A 19,190-nucleotide genomic window follows, 5' to 3' on the forward strand; every position below is an offset into this window, starting at 1 on the left:
CACACCCCCCCCCACCCCCCAGGAGGGTTTTGGGTGCATTTTTGTAAGTGGAGGACAGCTCAAGATAGGTGTGTTAACGGGGACTGGTGATATCAGTAGCTGGAGTCTCTGAGTTTACTTGATTGCCTTTGGGCATTAGATGAGACTTTTCCTAAACTAACCTTAGGTTTTATCATACTGTTGCCTCTACCTGGAGGTTAGTGACTGGGGAAAAAAGTGGATGGAGCACCTAGGCGGCAACATATGTGGAATTGGTTATTTCAGTCTGTCCCTGTCCTCCTCTTTTCATCTGGCCGTATAAGTTCTGTGACTCTGTACTAACCCTGCTCCAGTTGCAAGTCTTGACAGGACTCTGGAAATTTTTCTCTACTCCAGCTGAAACCCGCGACACATCCCAATTACCCTGATGCCCAAGGCATGTTTTCCACTTTTACTTTGAATTGTATTAATGATTTCAACTGAGTCATTGATTTCCAGGGACAGTGTGGTGTTACAAAACTGCCATGTGACTTCTTAAAGTGCTTGGAAGGAATTTTCTTTAGAACAAAAACTCTGCTGGAAATCTGAAATAAAATCTGAATCTGCTGATACTGTCTCACAACTCTGCCAGTGTCTGATGTAGAAATGTGCAACCTTAACCATTCATTAGAATTGGGATAGTCAAGCTGGAGCTGCCCTACTTCTATAAGAGTGACCAAAGAAAAGGTGGGGTGGGGGGTGGGGGCAAAAGGCAGAGGTCACGGAGTTCAAATCTGCTAACTATTTTCACAGAGGGGCAGCTTTGATTGTCAATAGAGTTAAGATTGTGAGCAATACAAAGGGATGAAGGGTAACTCAAAAGGAGCAATGCACAGTCGGTATTAAGGGTATTGAGCAGTATCCATGAAAGCAGTGGACTGACAACGCAGGCATCATGAGTTCAAATTCTGCCGGAATTCAATAAATCTGGCTGACTTGCACCAGAATGTCACTTAAAAAAAAAAATCCAAATGGTTCGCCCTTGGAACCTGTCTCCCCTAACTGGATTGGCATTTGTATGACCTGAATACAGAATGATTAGGTTGATCCTTAAAGCCCCAGCAAGTGACTTGGTTGATTCTCAGAGCAACTATGGGTGAGAAAATCATAAACAAAATCCTGGTGGTGGTGCGCTCCGTGTTAAGCAAACCATCCCATCCAATAGTCCTGCTGACTCCAAGCTTCTGCTGTGAACAAAGAAGGGGAATTCATTGTTCAACAGAAAGAAGTGCTTAAGGACACAAATGAGTTGGTCGATCTGAGGCAAAATAGACTATGATGATGCCATCAAGTTTGAGATTATGGGAAATGGAATCCCAGTAAAATGGGGAGATAGATAGAAAGAAAAACTTGCATTTATATAGCACCTTTCATGACCATTGGATGTCTCAAAGTGTTTAACAGCCAATGAATCTTGGTCACTGTTGTAATGTGGCAGCCAATTTGTGCACAGCTAGGTCCCACAATGTGATAATGACCAAAAGTTCTGTGTTTGTGATGTTGATTGAAAGATAAATATTGGCCCAGGATAACCCCCTGCTCTTCAAAATAGTGCCATGGGATTTTTTTCACATCCATCTGAGAGGGCTAACAGGTTCTCTGTTTAATGCCTCATTGAAAAACAGCACCACCAACAGTGCAGAACACCCTCAGCACTGCACTGGAGTATCAACCTTGATTTTTGTGTTAAATCCTGCAGTGGGACTTGAACTTATAACCTTTGGACTCAGAGTTGAGTGTACTACCAACTACACCACAGCTAACACAGATGAAGAAAGGAGTGCCCATTGTATGCAATTGAGTGCAGATTCTGACTATATGCTTCTGCCAAGTTCAAATGGATTTGCTAGACACAATTTGGAAAGGAAAGTTCAATCTCAAAAAGCGGTCAGACAGCTTAGACGCCATGCCGGTGAAGCACGTTGTTGTTTTTGATCTTTTGTACAGCACATCCTATGGTTTTGTGCTTGCTGTGCTCTGATGTGACTGTGATCTTGTGCAGTATTTCTGGAGGTGAGCTCTTTGAGCGTATCGTAGATGAGGATTTCGAGCTAACAGAACCGACCTGCGTCTTGTACGTCCGCCAGATCCTGTCAGGGCTGCAGTTCATGCACCAGCAGAGCATTGTGCACCTGGACCTGAAGCCAGAGAATATCGTGTGCGTCAACAAAAACGGCACACTTATTAAAATCATCGACTTTGGATTGGCCCGGAAACTTGGTGAGTAAAGCAAGACCTTCTTATGAAACCATTCTTCTTCTGGGGTTGTTAGCTGTCTGGCTGGTCCCTGAATTGAGAAAGACAGACCATTAGGAATGATTCTCTGATCCCACATAACCAGAAATGAGTCGCACTCACAAGGAAGAATGTGGATAGGGGTTCAGGACTATTACATTGCAGTCCCAATTCTCCGGCCCTAGCACCCTGTGTATACAACTCCTCATTAGGAGTTGGGAACACAGAATTGTTCCTATTAGGTCCATAGATCGAAATGCTGTAGTGAATGCAGTTCTTCTATATTGGAAGCTGCAATGATTATTGTAATGGTTTTGTGGCCCGAAAGGAATTGTTTGAAATTCTAAAATTTCTCAAGTCATCAGTCTCCACAGTTATTGCAGCAGTGGCTGCAATCAAGGCTGGATTGCACCTATTTTAATGCAAAGAGTCTTACTAGTAAGGCAGATGAATTGAGGGCGATAATTAGCACATGGGATTATGATGATATTGCTATCACAGAAACATGGTTGAGGGAGGGGCAGGACTGGCAGCTCAATATTCCAGGATATAGAATCTATAGGCGAGACAGGGGAGGGGGTAAAAGAGGTGGCGGCATTGCACTGTTGATCAAGGAGTCAATTACTGCAGTAAGGAGAGATGATATCTTAGAAGGTTCCTCAAATGAGGCCATATGGATAGAACTTATAAAAACAAAAAAGGGGGCAATCACTTTGCTAGGAGTGTACTACAGGCCTCCAAACAGTTAGGGAGAGATAGAGGAGCAGATATGTAGGCAAATCTCAGAAGTGTAAAAATAATAGGGTAATAATAGTAGCGGATTTCAACTTACCCAATATCAACAGGGATAGTCTTAGCACAAAAGGCTTAAAGGGGGTGGAATTCTTAAAATGCATACAGGGGAGCTTTTTGAGCCAGTATGTAGAACGTCCTACAAGAGCAGGGGCATGACTGGACCTAATCCTAGGGAATGAAGCTGGACAAGTAGCAGAAGTGTCAGTGAGAGAGCATTTCGGGGATAGTAACCATAACTCTAAGATTTAAGGTAGTTATGGAAAAGGACAAAGATGGACCAGAAATAAAGGTACTGAATTGGGGGATGGCCGATTTTCAAAATGATAAAACAGGATCTGGCCAAAGTGGACTGGGAGCAGCTACTTGTAGGGAAGTCTACATCAGACCACTGGGAGTCATTCAAAGAGGAAATAGTGAGAGTTGAGAGCCAACATGTACCCATTAAGGTGAAGGATAAGACCAACAAGTCCAGGGAACCCTGGATGTCAAGGGATGTAGAGGAACGGATCAGGAAAAAAAAGGAGACATATGGCAGATTCAGAGCACTGAAAACAGCAGAGGCACTAGGGGAGTATAGAAAATGTACAGTGGGGGGGGGGGGGGGGGTACTTAAAAAAAAAAAAGTAAAAATTAACTACGGGAGCAAAGAGGGGACATGAAAAAACACTGGTGGGCAAGATAAAGAAAAATCCTAAAACATCTTATAAGTATATTAAGGGCAAGAGGATAACCAGGCAAAGAGTAGGGCCCACTAGGGACCAGAGTGGCAATCTGTGTGTGGAGCCGGAAGACATAGGTGAGGTTTGAAATGATTACTTTTCATCTGTGTTCAGTATGGAGAAGGACGATGTAGGTGTAGTGATCAGGGAGGGGGGTTGTGATATATTGGCTTAGTGGCAGGAGGCAGAGGGTAATGGTTAAGGGTTGTTTTTGCGAGTGGAAGCCTGTGACCAGTGGTGTACCACAGGGATCAGTGCTGGGACCCTTGCTGTTTGTAGTGTACATTAATGATTTAGACGTGAATATTGGAGGTATGATCAGTAAGTTCGCAGATAACACAAAAATTGGTGGTGTTGTAAATAGTGAGAAGGAAAGCCTTCGATTACAGGACAATATAGATGGGCTGGTAAGATGGGTGGAGCAGTGGCAAATGGAATTTAATCCTGAGAAAAGTGAGGTGATATATTTTGGGAGGACTAACAATGCAAGGGAATATACAATGCGTGGTAGGACCCTAGGAAGTACAGAGGGTCAGAGGGACCTTGGTATACTTGTCCATAGATCACTGAAGGCAGCAGCACAGGTAGATAAGGTAGTTAGGAAGGCATATGGGATACTTGCCTTTATTAGTCAAGGCATAGAATATAAGAGCAGGGAGGTTATGATGGAGCTGTATAAAACGCTAGTTAGGCCACAGCTGGAATACTGTGTACAGTTCTGGGCACCACACTATAGGAAGGATGTGATTGCCCTGGAGAGGAGATTCATCAGGATGTTGCCTGGGCTGGAGCATTTCAGCTATGAGAGACTGAAAAGGCTAGGGTTGTTTTCCTTCGAGCAGAGAAGGCTGAGGGGAGATATGATCGAGGTATACAAAACTATGAGGGGCATTGATAGGTTAGATAGGAAGAAACTTCTTCCCTTAGCAGAGGGATCAATAACCAGGGGGCATAGATTTAAGATAAGGGGCAGGAGGTTTAGAGGGGATTTGAGGAAAACATTTTTCACCTGGAGAGTGTTTGGAATCTGGAACGCACTGCCTGAAGAGGTGGTAGAGGCAGGAACGCTCACAACATTTAAGAAGTACTTAAATGAGCACTTGAAATGCCATAGCATACAAGGCTACGGGCCAAGTGCTGGAAAATGGGACTAGAATAGTTAGGTGCTTGATGGCCAGCACAGACACCATAAGCCAAAGGGCCTGTTTCTGTGCTGTATAACTGTATGACTCTATGACAGTGGGTTTACAGCCACATTAACACCCAGTGTTGAGCTAGTTTACTAGATCACACTTGGATTCCAGTGGGCTCGACCTTTCATATAAGGAAATCACTCGATCCATCCCTGCATCAGTTTCATGTAACTTGGGGCAGGGCAGTGATGATTCCCACCCTCTCCTCGTACCCATTTAAGTTCAGGGCTCATTTTAAAGACTTTCAATGTCAAACTGAGCATGCACTTCTTTTGAGTGACCAGAATCTTTTTCTCACTGGAGTTTGGTGGAAATGTTTTTTTCAGTAAACCTAATGGCATGGATCAGGATGCTTGTGCTCACTGTTACTGCCAGCTCAGGATTAGTTATGATTCAAGTCATACTCAGATTAATGACATGAAAGCCTCTTTTCTCTCTGCCTGTTGGGGTTCTATATAAAATGAGTTTGACAATATTAATCCATTTCTAATTGATATGTGCTGACATTGGTAGTCTCATTTAGATCACCGGAGGAGCAATGTGGGGATGGAAATGTCACGCTGATGTAGTGGGCTGTGCACTTTTGAGACTTAGACCTTGGCCTGTTATTGGGCAGAGTAGAGGGAACTTTGATCTACAGTTGTATGGCCTGGAAGTTCTTTATGCTGTCACTTGGGTGCTTTAAATTGCTGAGTTTCATCTCCCAGCATCAACACAGTGGTGTAGTGGTTAGCACCGCAGCCTCTCAGCTCCAGCAACCTGGGTTTGGTTCTGGGTACTGCCTGTGCGGAGTTTGCAAGTTCTCCCTGTGACCGCATGGGTTTCTGCCGGGTGCTCCGGTTTCCTCCCACAGCCAAAGACTTGCAGGTTGATAGGTAAATTGGCCATTGTAAGTTGCTCCTAGTGTAGGTAGATGGTAGGAGAATGGTGGGGATGTGGTAGGGAATATGGGGTTAATGTAGGATTAGTATAAATGGGTGGTTGTTGGTCAGCACAGACTCTGTGAGCCGAAGGGCCTGTTTCAGTGCTGTATCTCTAAATAAAAAATAAATAAATCAGCATGTTTACAATGGGTGAGGAGGGAAGACAACAGCCACAGTGCAGGAGTGTCAGGAATTTGGGTCAGGTGTCTAGCTGCCAGTTTACACTGGAAAACTGTAGGTAAGGCCTACATGAGCACTAACTTGAAGACCCTCGTTTGGTAGTTTTAAAATGGCAAATAAAAACTGATTTCTCAGTTCAAACCTTTTGCCACACTCTAGGACTGACAAAGAGAGGGGGGAATTCAGGTAGAGATCACAAGTTCAAATCTGCTGACTATTTCCCCAGAGAAGCCTGGTCCCCAATGATTTTATTGGCAGCGATGCTAATAACTTACTACGCAAAAAATTCTATTAAAAAGATGACTTCAGTTTGTTTCGAACTGAATGTCGCTGATCATCGGTAGCATTTTTATTGCCCTTTATCTTCGTGCTGTTGGCGATACTGTTGAGTGAATCGGTGCAATTTTGATGGGGCTAAAGGCCGTTGTCACAGTGCAAAAGCCCTTCATACTGCTATAACCAATGGTGGTGCCCTTGTGACCAACAGTGACTGCAACAGTCAATGATAATGTATGATGACTTGTGTTTGCAACATATAACATGCAGCACAGCTCCATGGTTGAAGGCTGATCTTGGGGATTAAGTTGTCTCTTTTTTTTTTTTCCTTTTTCCCACTTTTCCATTGGATAATACATACACTTTTTAACTGTCTGAAGACCCTGTTAGAGGCTGCGTATCAGTCTGTGGCATTTTTAGCACCATTGTGCCAGGTCTTGCTGCAGGTGCAGTATCTTTGCCTGCATTGTCAGCATTAATACCTCTATCCCACTTTACATCTCCAGCCATGTAAAGCAGACCCGTATTTAAATATCCAGTCATACCTGAACAGACAGCCTCTTAATATTTTGCTTCTCGTAACTATATAGAAGTGAAGTAATTGCAACTGTCTGCTAAAGCCTGACCTTTGTCATCAGGCCTGTGCTGATTCAGCACTTGTCGCCTTGTTCAGTACAGTAAGCTCTGCAAGGTATAAAGCTGTAGTCCTTGGTAGATTGTTGCACAACTGTGTAGTGTGCTACAAGTTACTGGAAGTGATGCAATGAGTTTAAATGTGTGCCAATTATTGCCACTGCCTTGGTTTGTATTTTCCTGAGTAAAGAAGATTGCAGTGTGATCCATTCTTGGTGTTTAAACTTTCAAAAGGATTTGATAGGGGAGATACAGAGAAACGATTTCCTCTGGTGAAGAATCCAGAACCAAGGGACATAATAAAATTAGAACTAGACCCTTCAGGAGAGAAATCAGGAAGCACTTATACTCATTAAGGGTAATGATAATCTGGAATTACCTCTCCAAAAGGCTGTGGATGCTGGGGGTCAACTGGAGCTTTCAGGACAGATTGTTATTAAGTATGGGTATCAAGGGATATGGAGCAAAGGCAGCTCAATGGAGTTGAGGTGCATATCAGCCATCCGAGCATTCGAATTAGGAGCAAGAGTAGGCCATTCGGCCCCTTCAAAGCTGCTCCGCCATTGAATTAGATCATGGCTGTTCCAATTGTGGCCTCAACTCCACTTTCCCACCTACCTCTGATACCCTTTGACTCCCTTGTTAGTGATGAATTTATCTACCTCTGCCATTAATAATATTCAATGACCCTGTCTCCACCACTCTCTGGGGAAGAGAGTTCCACAGATTCATGACCCTCTGAGAGAAAATATCTCCTCATCTCTATCGTAAATGGGCGACCCCTTGTCTTTAAACAGTGTCTCCTAGTTCTAGCCTCTCCCACAAGGGGAAATGTCCTTTCAGCATCCACCCTGTCAAGTACCCTCAGGATCTTTATATGTTTCAATAAGGTCCCCTCTCATTCTTCTAAACTCCAATGGATACAGTCCCAACCTGTCCAACCTTTCTTAAGATTAAGCCCCCCAACCATTCCAGGTATCAGTCGAGTGAACTTTCTCTGAACTGCCTCTGATGCATTTATATCATTTCTTAAATAAGGAGACCAAAACTGTACACAGTACTCCAGATGTGGTCTCACCAATACCTTATACAACTGTAGCAAAACATCCCTACTTTTATATTCCATGCCCCTTGCAATAAACAACAACATTCCATTTGCCTTCCTAATTACTTGCTGTATCTGCATACCAACCTTTTGTGATTCATGTACCAGGATACCCAGATCCCTCTGTAGCTCAGGGTTCAGCAATCTCTCTCCGTTTTAAATAATATGTTGCTTCACTAATCTTCCTGCCAAAGTGCATAAGTTCACATTTTCTCACATTATACTCAATTTTCCAAATTTTTGCCCACTCACTTAGCCTTCCTTATGTCCTCTTCACAACTTACTTTCCTGCCTATCTTTGTGTCATGAGCAAATTTAACAACCGTACATTCGGTCCCTTCATCAAAGTCATTGATATAAATTGTAAATAGTTGAGGTCCCAGCATTGATCCCTGTGGCATTCCACTCGTCACCTCTTACCAACTCAAACATGACCCATTTATGCCTACTCTCTGTTTTCTGTTAGCTAACCAATCCTCTATCCATTGTTAGGACCAGGTGAGAAAGGGGTCTAGGGGTTCCCTCTCGGTCTTCACCTGGTCTGACTGTAATGGTTTAATTTTAAACACACTTTGTTTTTAGATCCCCCGTGGTGAATTCTTGTTCACTGCTTTCCAATTGTAAGGCAAAGAAAATAGCCAAACAGGTTTTCTTTGGCTTAAAGAAGAAAGCTTAAACTTTATTACTTAAATTCTAATCCAGTTAACACCTGCGGTTCGCGATACGCGATGCACGCATGCAGATAGAGACAGAAAACAGCCAAAGAAATGAAGTGGAAAACTTTGAGGCAATATCTGAAGATGGTTTTGGTTACTGTTGTTCGAGCTCACTGTAGAGTACTTGATTGTAGGTAGGTCTTGCTTTTCGTTGGGGCGCAGTATTATTCTTGTTGGAATTCAAAACTCCCCAAGCTGGCCAGCAGGTTCGTCACGTGACCAACTGGTGTAACCACATCTGTGTTTGTGGATTCTCTTGTCTTATCAGACCCTGGAATGTCTCTTGCATACAATACCTGCTGATCAAAGTCCATTTTAGGATAAGTGGATAAGGGAAGTAACCTCTCTTGTCCTTATTGGTTTACAAATGTCCTCCATCCAAGTGTCTGGCAGCCCTTGTAACAGGCCTTCTCTTCTCAGCAACAATTTGAAATTTAATGTCCATTTGGTGAAATTTATATGCTTCATTCTTGGCAGGTGAGGATCCAGCATGACAGTATGCTAATATGTTACCCCCAACACCATGAGCTCTTGTTTTGCTTAGTAACCTCTGATGTGGCACATTGTCAAATGCCTTCTGGAAATCTAAGTGTAGCACATCCAAAGCTTCCCCCTTATCCACGTTGTTTGTTACTTCCTCAAAGAACTTCAATAAATTAGTCAAATATGATTACCGTTTCATAAAACCATGTTGACTCTGCCTGATTACATTGAGATTTTCTAAACGCCCCACTATAACCACCTTTAATAATTGATTCCAACATTTTCCCTAGGCCAGATGTTAAGGGTGGCGCAGTGGTGGGCACTGCAGCCTCACAGCTCTAGTGACCCGGGTTCGGTTCTGGGTACTGCCTGTGACCGTGTGGGTTTCTGCGGGGTGCTTCGGTTTCCTCCCACAGCCAAAGACTTGCAGGTTGATAGGCAAATTGGCCATTGTAAATTGCCCCTAATGTAGGTAGGTGGTAGGAGAATGGTGGGGATGTGGTAGGAATATGGGATTAATGTAGGATTAGTATAAATGGGTGGTTGTTGGTTGGCACAGACTTGGTGGGCTCAAGGGCCTGTTTCAGTGCTTATTGACTCTAAGCTAACTGGCCTGTAGTTTCCTGCTTTCTGTCTTCCTCCTTTCTTGAATAGATATAAATGAAAGGGAGATCAGGCTCATAGAGCTGAATGCCGTACTCCTGTTCCTGATCCTGACAAAGTGGTGCAGAACGTAACTTGCTGATGCAAAGCCTCCATTAACAGTTCAGTTCCCCAGCATAGCTGTAAATGAGCTGAGTGCTAAAGTGCAGCCTTGACTTATCAAGAGTAGTTTAGAGAGATTAACATTGACTGTGACTCTTTGCCATACCATTTTGCTGAACTCATCTGGGCAGTTGTGCTTTGATCGAATTTAAGGCTTTAATTGAATCTACAGAGGTTTGTGTTTTGTTTGCACGGCACAATAGGTACATGCGCACACACACCGGAAAATGTGAATGTAAGTGATTTTGGGCGTAACACACTTGTGTTCAAAATTTCCTGATATTTTGCGCTGGTTCAGTCAATTCTACTGTGGGTTGTGTTGATCTTACCAGTGAAAATCTACCCCTTTTAAATTTTACCTTTGTGCAGCACTCCACTCCAACCATTTCCTACTCCGTGTCTAGGGGCAGAGATCCAGATTGCACAGGGATGCCACATGCTGGTATTGTACAGTACTGCAGGTTTTTTTGACATTGCCTTTCATCACCCTACAGATTGCAATGGATCAGTGAAAGTAATGTTTGGAACGCCAGAATTTGTTGCTCCGGAGGTGATCAATTATGACCCAATAGGATTCACTACAGATACCTGGAGCATTGGAGTTATCTGTTACATCCTGTGAGTGAATATAGCTATTGTAGAATGAAGATCAAATCCATTTTCATAGCAACCTGTTCATTGTCAGCTCCATTGCAGTTTTAGTTTTCTAAATTTTTGTCTGTTTTCTATCTTTCTCTTTGCTCCCTCCTCTTGAAGCCTTGATCCTTTCCCCTCTACTTTTAAACACTATTTGAATGTTATGCTTATGGTGAGGAACGTCGGTGCTGAGGATGGAACATCTGAGTTCAGATACACAATGTTTACTCCGGCCAGAATTTAATGCCCACCCCTGGGAGCAGGTTGAGAGGCGGGGTGCAGTGTGGGGGTTGGGAGGGGTGGAGAGTGTAAAATCATTTTGGATGGTGGGGGCTGGTGTGCCTATCGCCTCCCCACCCCGCTGGTATCTTATCAGCAATGGAGAAGTGGCAGGCGACCTGCCCACCCTTAGGCCAATTGAGGCCTTTAAGGCCACTTAAGGGCCTCTCTTCCTGCTACAGCTGGTATTTTTACCTGATCAGGCACCCTGTGCCCCACAGAGGGCTCCCCCCAGAGGTGTGGCTGTCCCCACTAAATCACCCCCCTGCCCTCTCTCTTGCGCCCCTCCTCCCCTTGCCAAGCCCCTACCCCACGTACCAGCTTCCCAAGGCCTGTGTCCATAGTTCCTCCTCTTGTGGCGCGCTGGGACTGAAGAGCTGCCGGCCCTCTGAATGGCCAGCAACTTTTGGAGGCCAGACGTTCTGCCTCAGAGGGGCGGAATCCATGACTGCAGGCAATTAATTGCCAGAGCCATACAAAATGCGGTCGTGTCTTCCAGGGTAGCAGAGACGGGTTCGCCCCTGGCTTTTCGGCTGCTGGATGGGGCAAATGCCTCCTTGTGAAATTCCGGCCTCTATACAAGTGAATGGGTTTTGAGTGAGTTAAAATTGGGCTCCTAGTGTTAGCATTAGTGTGGTACATAGGTAAAATGGGACAGTAAATGGGGCCTCTTTTGAGGTTGGGACAGAGGCATTTAGCTGCTGCAGTGTCAGTGGAGCCATTGCTCTGTCTGCCCAGATGTCAGCTGTGGTTCAATGGGTAACACTCATGTCTCTCTGTCAAAGTTTGTGGGTTCAAGTCCCATTTGAGAGACTTGTGCATGTAATCTAAGCTGACACTCCACCGCAGTACTGAGGGGAGTGCTATGCTATCGGAGCTGCTGTCTTTCAGATGAGATGGTAAAACGTAACGTTGACTGTCCTCTTAGATGGGCATGTAAAATCCCATGGTACTATTGGGCGGCACAGTGACGCAGTGGTTAGTACTGCAGCCTCACAGCTCCAGCGACCCGGGTTCGGTTCTGGGTACTGCCTGTGTGGTGTTTGCAAGTTCTCCCTGTGACCATGTGGGTTTCTGCCGGGTACTCCGGTTTCCTCCCACAGCCAAAGACTTGCAGGTTGATAGGTAAATTGAGCATTGTAAATTGCCCCTAGTGTAGGTAGGTGGTAGGGAATATGGGATTAATGTAGGAGGGGATGTGGTAGGGAATATGGGATTAACATAGGATTAGTATAAATGGGTGGTTGATGGTCGGCTCAGACTTGTTGGGCCGAAGGGCTTGTTTCAGTGCTGTATCTCTCTGACTATTTCAAAGAGAGCAGAGGAGTTTTTCCTTGTGTCCTGGCCAATATTTATCCCTCAACCTAAATCATTAAAAACAAATTAGCTAAAACATAGCAGGGCATTGCTGCTGTGGGACCTTGCTGTGTTCAAATTGGACTTTTTTATTTGGTTCATGGGATGTGGGTATCACTGGCATGATCAACATTTTTTGCCAATCCCTAATTGCCCTTAAAGTGGTGGTGAGCTGCTTTCTTGAACTGCTGCAGTCCATAAGGTGAAGGTGCTCCTAAAATACTGTTAGGTAGTAAATTCCAGGATATTGACCTAGTAATAATGAAGGAACTATATTGCCATTCAAAGTCCTAGATAATGGAGATCATGGATTTGGGAGGTGCTGTTGGAAAAGCTTTGGCAAGTTGCTGTAGTGCATCTTGTAGATGATACACACTGCAGCCATGGTGCACCAGTGGTGAAGGGAGTAAGGGTTTAAGGTGGTGAATGGGCGCTGATCAAGCGGGCCGCTTTCTCCTGCAGACCTTGAGTGTTGTTGGAGCTACACTAACCCAAGCAAGTGGCAGGTATTCCATCACACTCTTGACTTGTGCCTTGTAGATGGTAGACAGGCTTTGGGGAATCAGGAGGTGAGTTAGTCATTACACAATTCTCAACCTCTGACCTGCTCTTTTAGCCACCGTAGTTATGTGGCTGGTCCAGTTAAGCCTCTGGTCGATGGTGATGCCACGCTTCCTACGTTACAACTGCGACTTAATACATCAAAAGTACTTAATTGGGTGTAAAGTGCTTTGGAATGTCCTAACTTTGAGTCTAAACCCTTTACCATTGCAGGTTGAGTGGATTGTCTCCATTTCAAGGGGACAGCGACACTGAGACCCTGACTAATGTCACCGCCGTTTCTTGGGAATTTGATGAGGAAGCATTTGCTGAGATCTCTGAAAATGCAAAGCATTTTATCAGCTGTTTGTTACTGAAGGATATGAGGTAAAGAAACCATTTAACTGATTCTCTGCAGCTCGAATCCAGGTTTTCAACTTTTCATATCCTATTTCAAGGGAATGGCAGTCGTTTGTTCCTCCTGCCTTCAAACAATCTCACTCTGAGGTGCTGATGGGCAGTGTAATCTTGTCAATTGGCATTTTAGTTTTGGAAAGCATAGGTAGAATTCCAGTGCTGGCCAGGATCAAACTGGTGGGGTGGTTACACAGTATGGACTACTTGTGTCTCCTGTTCAGGCAAGGCAGATTGAGAATGGAAATATGCCCGCACTGGTTCTGTCTTTGATTCACCACTCTACAGGGTGAAGAGGAACCAAGCCACTGATCTTTGAGCTCCTTTGGGACTCCTTAAACATGGGTCCATGTCTTTTAGTTCTATAATCACAGTCCAAATCAAATCATCTACTTAAAGATCTGGATAATGTTCTTAGCGCAAAAGCAGGAACACGATATTGACATGATTCAAATAAATCCAATATGTTTCAGATTGATGCGGTATTTGATTGTGTGTACATTTAGCACTTTTACCGTTTGGCTGAGTTCCTATTTGATGTTTGTATGTTATTTGGTAATTGTCTGACATAAGAACATAAGAAATAGGAACAGGTAGACTATTTGGCTCATTGAGCTGCCTTCTGGCCAGAGTTTTATGCCCCTGCCTGGGAGTGTAAAATCAAGTGAGGCAGGGGGTGCCGTTGCCGTCACCTACCCGCCCCCCCCCTGCTATTTTACCAGCAGCAGGGGAAGTGGCAAGCAGCCCGCCTGCCCCAGGCCAATTGAGGCCATAAAGTGACGAATTAATTGCCACTTAAGGGCCTCCTCCCTTACGCACCTGAGGAGGCTGCCCAGTCATACCTTGCAGCCTCCTTGTGGGCTGGGGGGGTCCTCCTGATTGGGGCCCCCTGTGCCCCAGAGAGCCCACCCCCCCCCCCCCCCCCATCCACCCCACCTCAGCAGCATGGGCTACTCCCCCTAAAACAACCCCTCCTCCCACCCTACATTCCGAATCCCACCCGTTTGAGGCCAACATCCATGCTGCTTCCTCTTGCTGGGTGCAGTCCCAGCAGTGGTCACTGCTCCCGGTGACGCTGCTGGGACTGAGGAGATGCCAGCCCTCTGATTGGCCAGCAGCTCTTGGAGGAAGGACTTCCTGCCTCAGAGGGGTGGGGTCCCAACTTAGGCCAATTAAGGGCTTGAGCCACGCAAAATCACTGCCAAGACCAGCGGAGGAGGGCACACCCCTGACCTTTCAGCTAGTGGGTGGGGCCACTGCTGCAAGGTAAAATTCCAGCCGGTACTTCAATTCCACATTCCTCCTGTATCCCCAAATCACTTGATTCCCTTAGTATTCAAAAACTGACAATCTCAATTTTGACTATACTCAGCAACTGAATGTCCACAGGAGAATTCCAAAGATTTACAACCCTCTGAGTGAAGAACTTTCTCTTCACTCAGTCCTAAATAATTGACCCCTTATTCTGAGACAGTGAACCCTAGTTCTAGACTTCCCAGCCAAGGGAAACATCCTCTCAATATCTATCTTGTTAATCCCATTAAAAATTTTGTTGAAATGAGATCACCTCTCATTCTTCTAAACTTGAGGGAATATAGGTCTATTCTATTCAACCTTTCCTGAAAGGACGATCCCCTCATGCCAGAAATCAGTCCAGTGAACTTTTGTTGCACTTCCTCTAAGGCAAGTATATATCCTGCCTTAAGTAAAGAGACCAAAACTGCAAACAGTATTTCAGATGTGGTCTCACCTAGCGGCCTATATAATTACAGTAAGACTTCCTCACTCTTATAATCCAATCGCTTTTAATAAAAGCTAAAATACCACTTGTTTTTCCGGAACTCCATATTCGAATCCCACCAATAAGGTTTCCGCCCCTCTCTCAATACCAGAACTGTTCTTCTCAAAGTCACAGTTGGCATCCTATGTGACTGTGAAAAAGGTAAATTTTCCCTCCTCGTCCTTCTCGATCTACAGCCTTTGAGACTGTTGATCACACTATCCTCCTTCAATGCCTCTCCACTGTTATCCAGTTGGGTTGGATTTCACTTGCCTGGTTCCATTCTTATCCGGGCTATGATTAGATGGATATCGCCTGCAATGGCCCCTCTTCCCATTCCTGCACAGTTAGCTCTGGTGTCACCAAGGATCTGTCTTCGGCCCCTTCTATTTCTCATCTACATGCTGCCCCTTGGTGACGTCATTCGAAAACACTTCAGTTTTCACGTATGCTGACGACACCCAGCAGTACTTCACCACCACCCCTCTTGACCCCGCCACTGTCTATAAATTATCGGACTGCTTATTCAACATCCAATACTGGATGAGCAGAAATTCCGTCCAATTAAATATTGGGAAAACTGAAGCCATTGTCTTTGGTCCCCACCACAAACTCCGCTCCCTAGCCTCCAACACTATCCCGCTTCCTGACAACTGTCTGAGGCTGAACTAGACTGTTCGCAACCTTGGTGTCATATTTGTCCTTGGCATAAGCTTCTAACCACATGTCTACGCCATCACTAAGATTGCACGGCCGCAAAATGGCCTGAATCCGCCCAGATCATCTGCTGCTGAAACCCTCATCCATTCCTTGTTACCTCTAGACTTGACTATTCCAATGTATATCTAGCCAGGCTCCCACATTCTACTCTCCATAAACTTGACGTCATCCAAAAACTTTGCTGCCGGTGTCCCTAACTCACAGCAAGTCCCATTCACCATCACCCCTGTACTCACTGACCTGATTGGCTTCCAGTTAAGCAATGTGTTATGATCAGGTGAGGAGAGGTCCCAAGGCTCCCCTCTTGTCCTTCCTCTTATTTGACCGCAACAGGGTTTATCCCTTTTTTTTTTTAAAAACAGTGGATGTGCTTACCACTTCAGTGATTTGCTTATTTTACATTCACCACAAAGGTAAAACAATCAGACAGGTTTTCTTGAGTTTAAATAAGGAAGAGGTGAGTTTTTTAGACTTATAAATCTAAACCCGATCTAAATAAAAATAAAATTTTCGCCAGATTTTCTCTCATGCACGCACACACGCGCACATATACACACGCACATATACACATACACGCGCACACACACGCACACACTAGAATCATACACACACAAAAATAGATTAGAGTGCTGAGGAATAGATTTGTATTGGATTACAGTCCAGAACAAATAAACTAATATACAGTATTAGTGTCTTTTATTGTCTTCCAGTTGAATTTGTAGTCCTGAAATTCTGCATTGGTAGTTGTCCTTGAAGATAGTTAAGCAAAAGGCTTCTTTCTTGGTGTCTTTGTCTTGGATCTAGCCCCTGGCAGCTAGGCTTCGTTCGCATCCCTCCGGGCCTTCTGAAGAGAGAGACAGCCCTTCTGGCTTCTGCACAGATTGAGTCACTGGCTTGTCTGCTTGTCCAAGGGAAACTCCCTGCTTTCATAGAGATGGACAGACAGTCACATGACTGTGTATTTTCTGGCACCTTCTAATGAGATTCACATTTAGGAATTTCCTTCTCTCAAGCCTCATGGTGCCAATGTTTTCCCCTGGAGGGGTTTGCCGTTTCATTGTTAATGTCCCAGGGTGGCTTTGAATGTCTTGCTAATGAAAGCAATCTCAGGTAGTTCAATAAATAGGGCAAACCATTGTTCTGGGTACAGGCTAATCAGCCATGTGTCTCCACTTTGCCTTGGAATGGGCAAGGTTTTCAAATGCAAATGGTAGTGGCCATTTTTTAACTGTGACAAAGTCTTTGTAAAAGTTGTCTCTAATATTCCAGCCTTCCTTTTTTTTTATTTTGATGTAAGTTTCCAACTTATGAATTAAAAATCCTCACTTGGCGTAACATATTTTCTTGACAAATGACTCAATTTAAAAATTCTCATCTTTGTTCTCAAATCTTTCTGAGGCCTCACCCCTCCCTATAGCTGCAATCTCCTCCAGCCCCACAACCCTCTGAGATATCAGCACTCCTCTCATTCTAGCCTCTTGTGCATCCCCAATTTTAATCTCTACTATTGCTGGCTGCGTCTTTTTAGCTGTCTAGGCTCTAAGCTCTCTCTTCCTAAACCCCTCTACTTCACTTACCTCCTTTGAGATGCTCCTTAAGACATACCTCTTTGACCAAGCTTTTGTTCCTCTGTCCTAATACCTCCTTATGTTGCGCATGCCATATTTTGTTTTATAATGCCCCTGTGAAGTGCCTTGGAATATTTTATTACATTAAAGCCACCATATAAATACAAATTGTTGTAATTGCTTTCTGCACCTGTATGTTAACTTTCTGTGATTGATTCATGTACAAGGACACCCAGGTCCCTCTGTCTACCAACATTTCCTTGTGTCTCACGTTTTAAAAATATTATGCTTTTCTATTTTTCCTATCAAAGTGGATACTTTTACACTTCTATACATTATATTCCATCTGTTGCATTCTTGCCTACTCACTTAACCTGTCTTTCTTTTCCTTGTGTCCTCCTCACTGTTTACTTTCCCTCCTCATTTGGTATCATCAGCAAACTTGGATATATTGCACTCACTCTCCTCATCTAATTCATTAATATAGATTGTAAATAGTTGAAGCCCATGCACTGACCCTTGTGGTACCCCACCAGATATGGCTAAAGTTATGTTTATCTTTATACACCTACATCGCTTTACTCTTCATTTAGGAGAAGATTAAACTGTGAAGGTTGCCTCAAACATCCATGGCTACAGAGCACGGAGCAGGGAGCTGCCAAGACACTGTCAAAGGAGAGAATGAAACGTTTCCTAGCCAAGCAAAAGTGGCGGGTAAGGACTTTTCCAGCCAACTATAGGAAATTAAAGACTGCTTCCCTTCTGCACATTGAAAATACAATGGACCTTCTGATGGATGTTTGGGCCTGAATTTGGGGGTGGGGGGTGCGGGTGGAAGGGGACTTCCTGTGATGGCTCTGGACGCTGTTGGTACATAATAGTGCTTTCCATTTATTGTGCCTCGCTATTCAGTTGACTTCTCTGTGAACTAATACCAGGTCCACGTCACATTAAACATAGTAAATTAATTACCTCAGTCATGTTGCTTCATTTTACATTTTTACTGAACACCGTCAAGAACTTTGTACACAATGGCAAAGAAAGGTGATGCTAGACGAGGATGTGTCTAGACCCACGGCTATCAGGAAAGACTGAACACGCTGGGGCTCATTTCTCTAGAAAGGAGAAGACTGAGAGGTGATTAGACAGAGGTCCTCAAAATTATGAAGGGGTTTGCTAGAGAAAATGGCCTGATTTTAGCTCAGTGCAAGTGAATGAGTTTTGAGTGAGTTATGTTTCCACTTGTGGGAGTGTCCCAAAGTAGGAACCATAAATATAAGATAGTCACTAATAAATCCAATAAGGAATTCAAGAGGAACTTCTGTAACCAGAGTGATGAGAATGTGGAACTCTCTCTACCACATGGAGTAGTTGAGGCAAATAGCACAGATTCATTTGAGGGGAAGCTAAATAAGCACATGAGGGAGAAAGGAATAAGATTTGTTGACACAGTGTAATGAAGTAAGGTGGGAGGAGATTGGATTTGAGCACAAACACTGGCACTGAGCTGTTGTGCCAAAATGGCCTGTTTCTGTGCTTTAATGAAATGATGAATTGTAATAAAGTCAGGGCAACACGGGGAACTATTCTGGGAATCAGAAATTGAAGTGGTGGGAAAAGGTGAAGGAAGTCGGGCTTATTTTCTTTGTAAAAGAGATTTTGATGTGACCTAAATTAAGTTTTCACTAAATTAATGAAGGAAATTTATAAACTGCAGTGACGGGTTCAAAAAGGCAGAGGATACAAGTTTAAAAATGAGAAATAAGGAGGCAAGTTGGGGAGATCTTCACCATCCAAAAGATATAAGAAATGTGCAGCAGGTTGCCAGAAAAGGACATTGATCGAGATGTCCAATG

The 19,190-nt window shown here is 44.1% G+C and overlaps 1 protein-coding gene across 1 annotated transcript in view; it reads left to right on the top strand.

Moving 5' to 3' along the window:
- Positions 1 to 19,190, top strand: part of LOC137348060 (myosin light chain kinase, smooth muscle-like) — a 128,888-nt gene that overhangs the window by 100,420 nt on the left and 9,278 nt on the right. The window contains 4 exon segments of the mRNA XM_068013186.1: positions 2,021 to 2,238; positions 10,536 to 10,659; positions 13,087 to 13,239; positions 17,928 to 18,048. Coding sequence (XP_067869287.1) covers positions 2,021 to 2,238; positions 10,536 to 10,659; positions 13,087 to 13,239; positions 17,928 to 18,048 — 616 coding nt within the window.

Source organism: Heterodontus francisci, chromosome 33, assembly GCF_036365525.1.
Source record: "Heterodontus francisci isolate sHetFra1 chromosome 33, sHetFra1.hap1, whole genome shotgun sequence".
NCBI lineage: Eukaryota > Metazoa > Chordata > Chondrichthyes > Heterodontiformes > Heterodontidae > Heterodontus > Heterodontus francisci.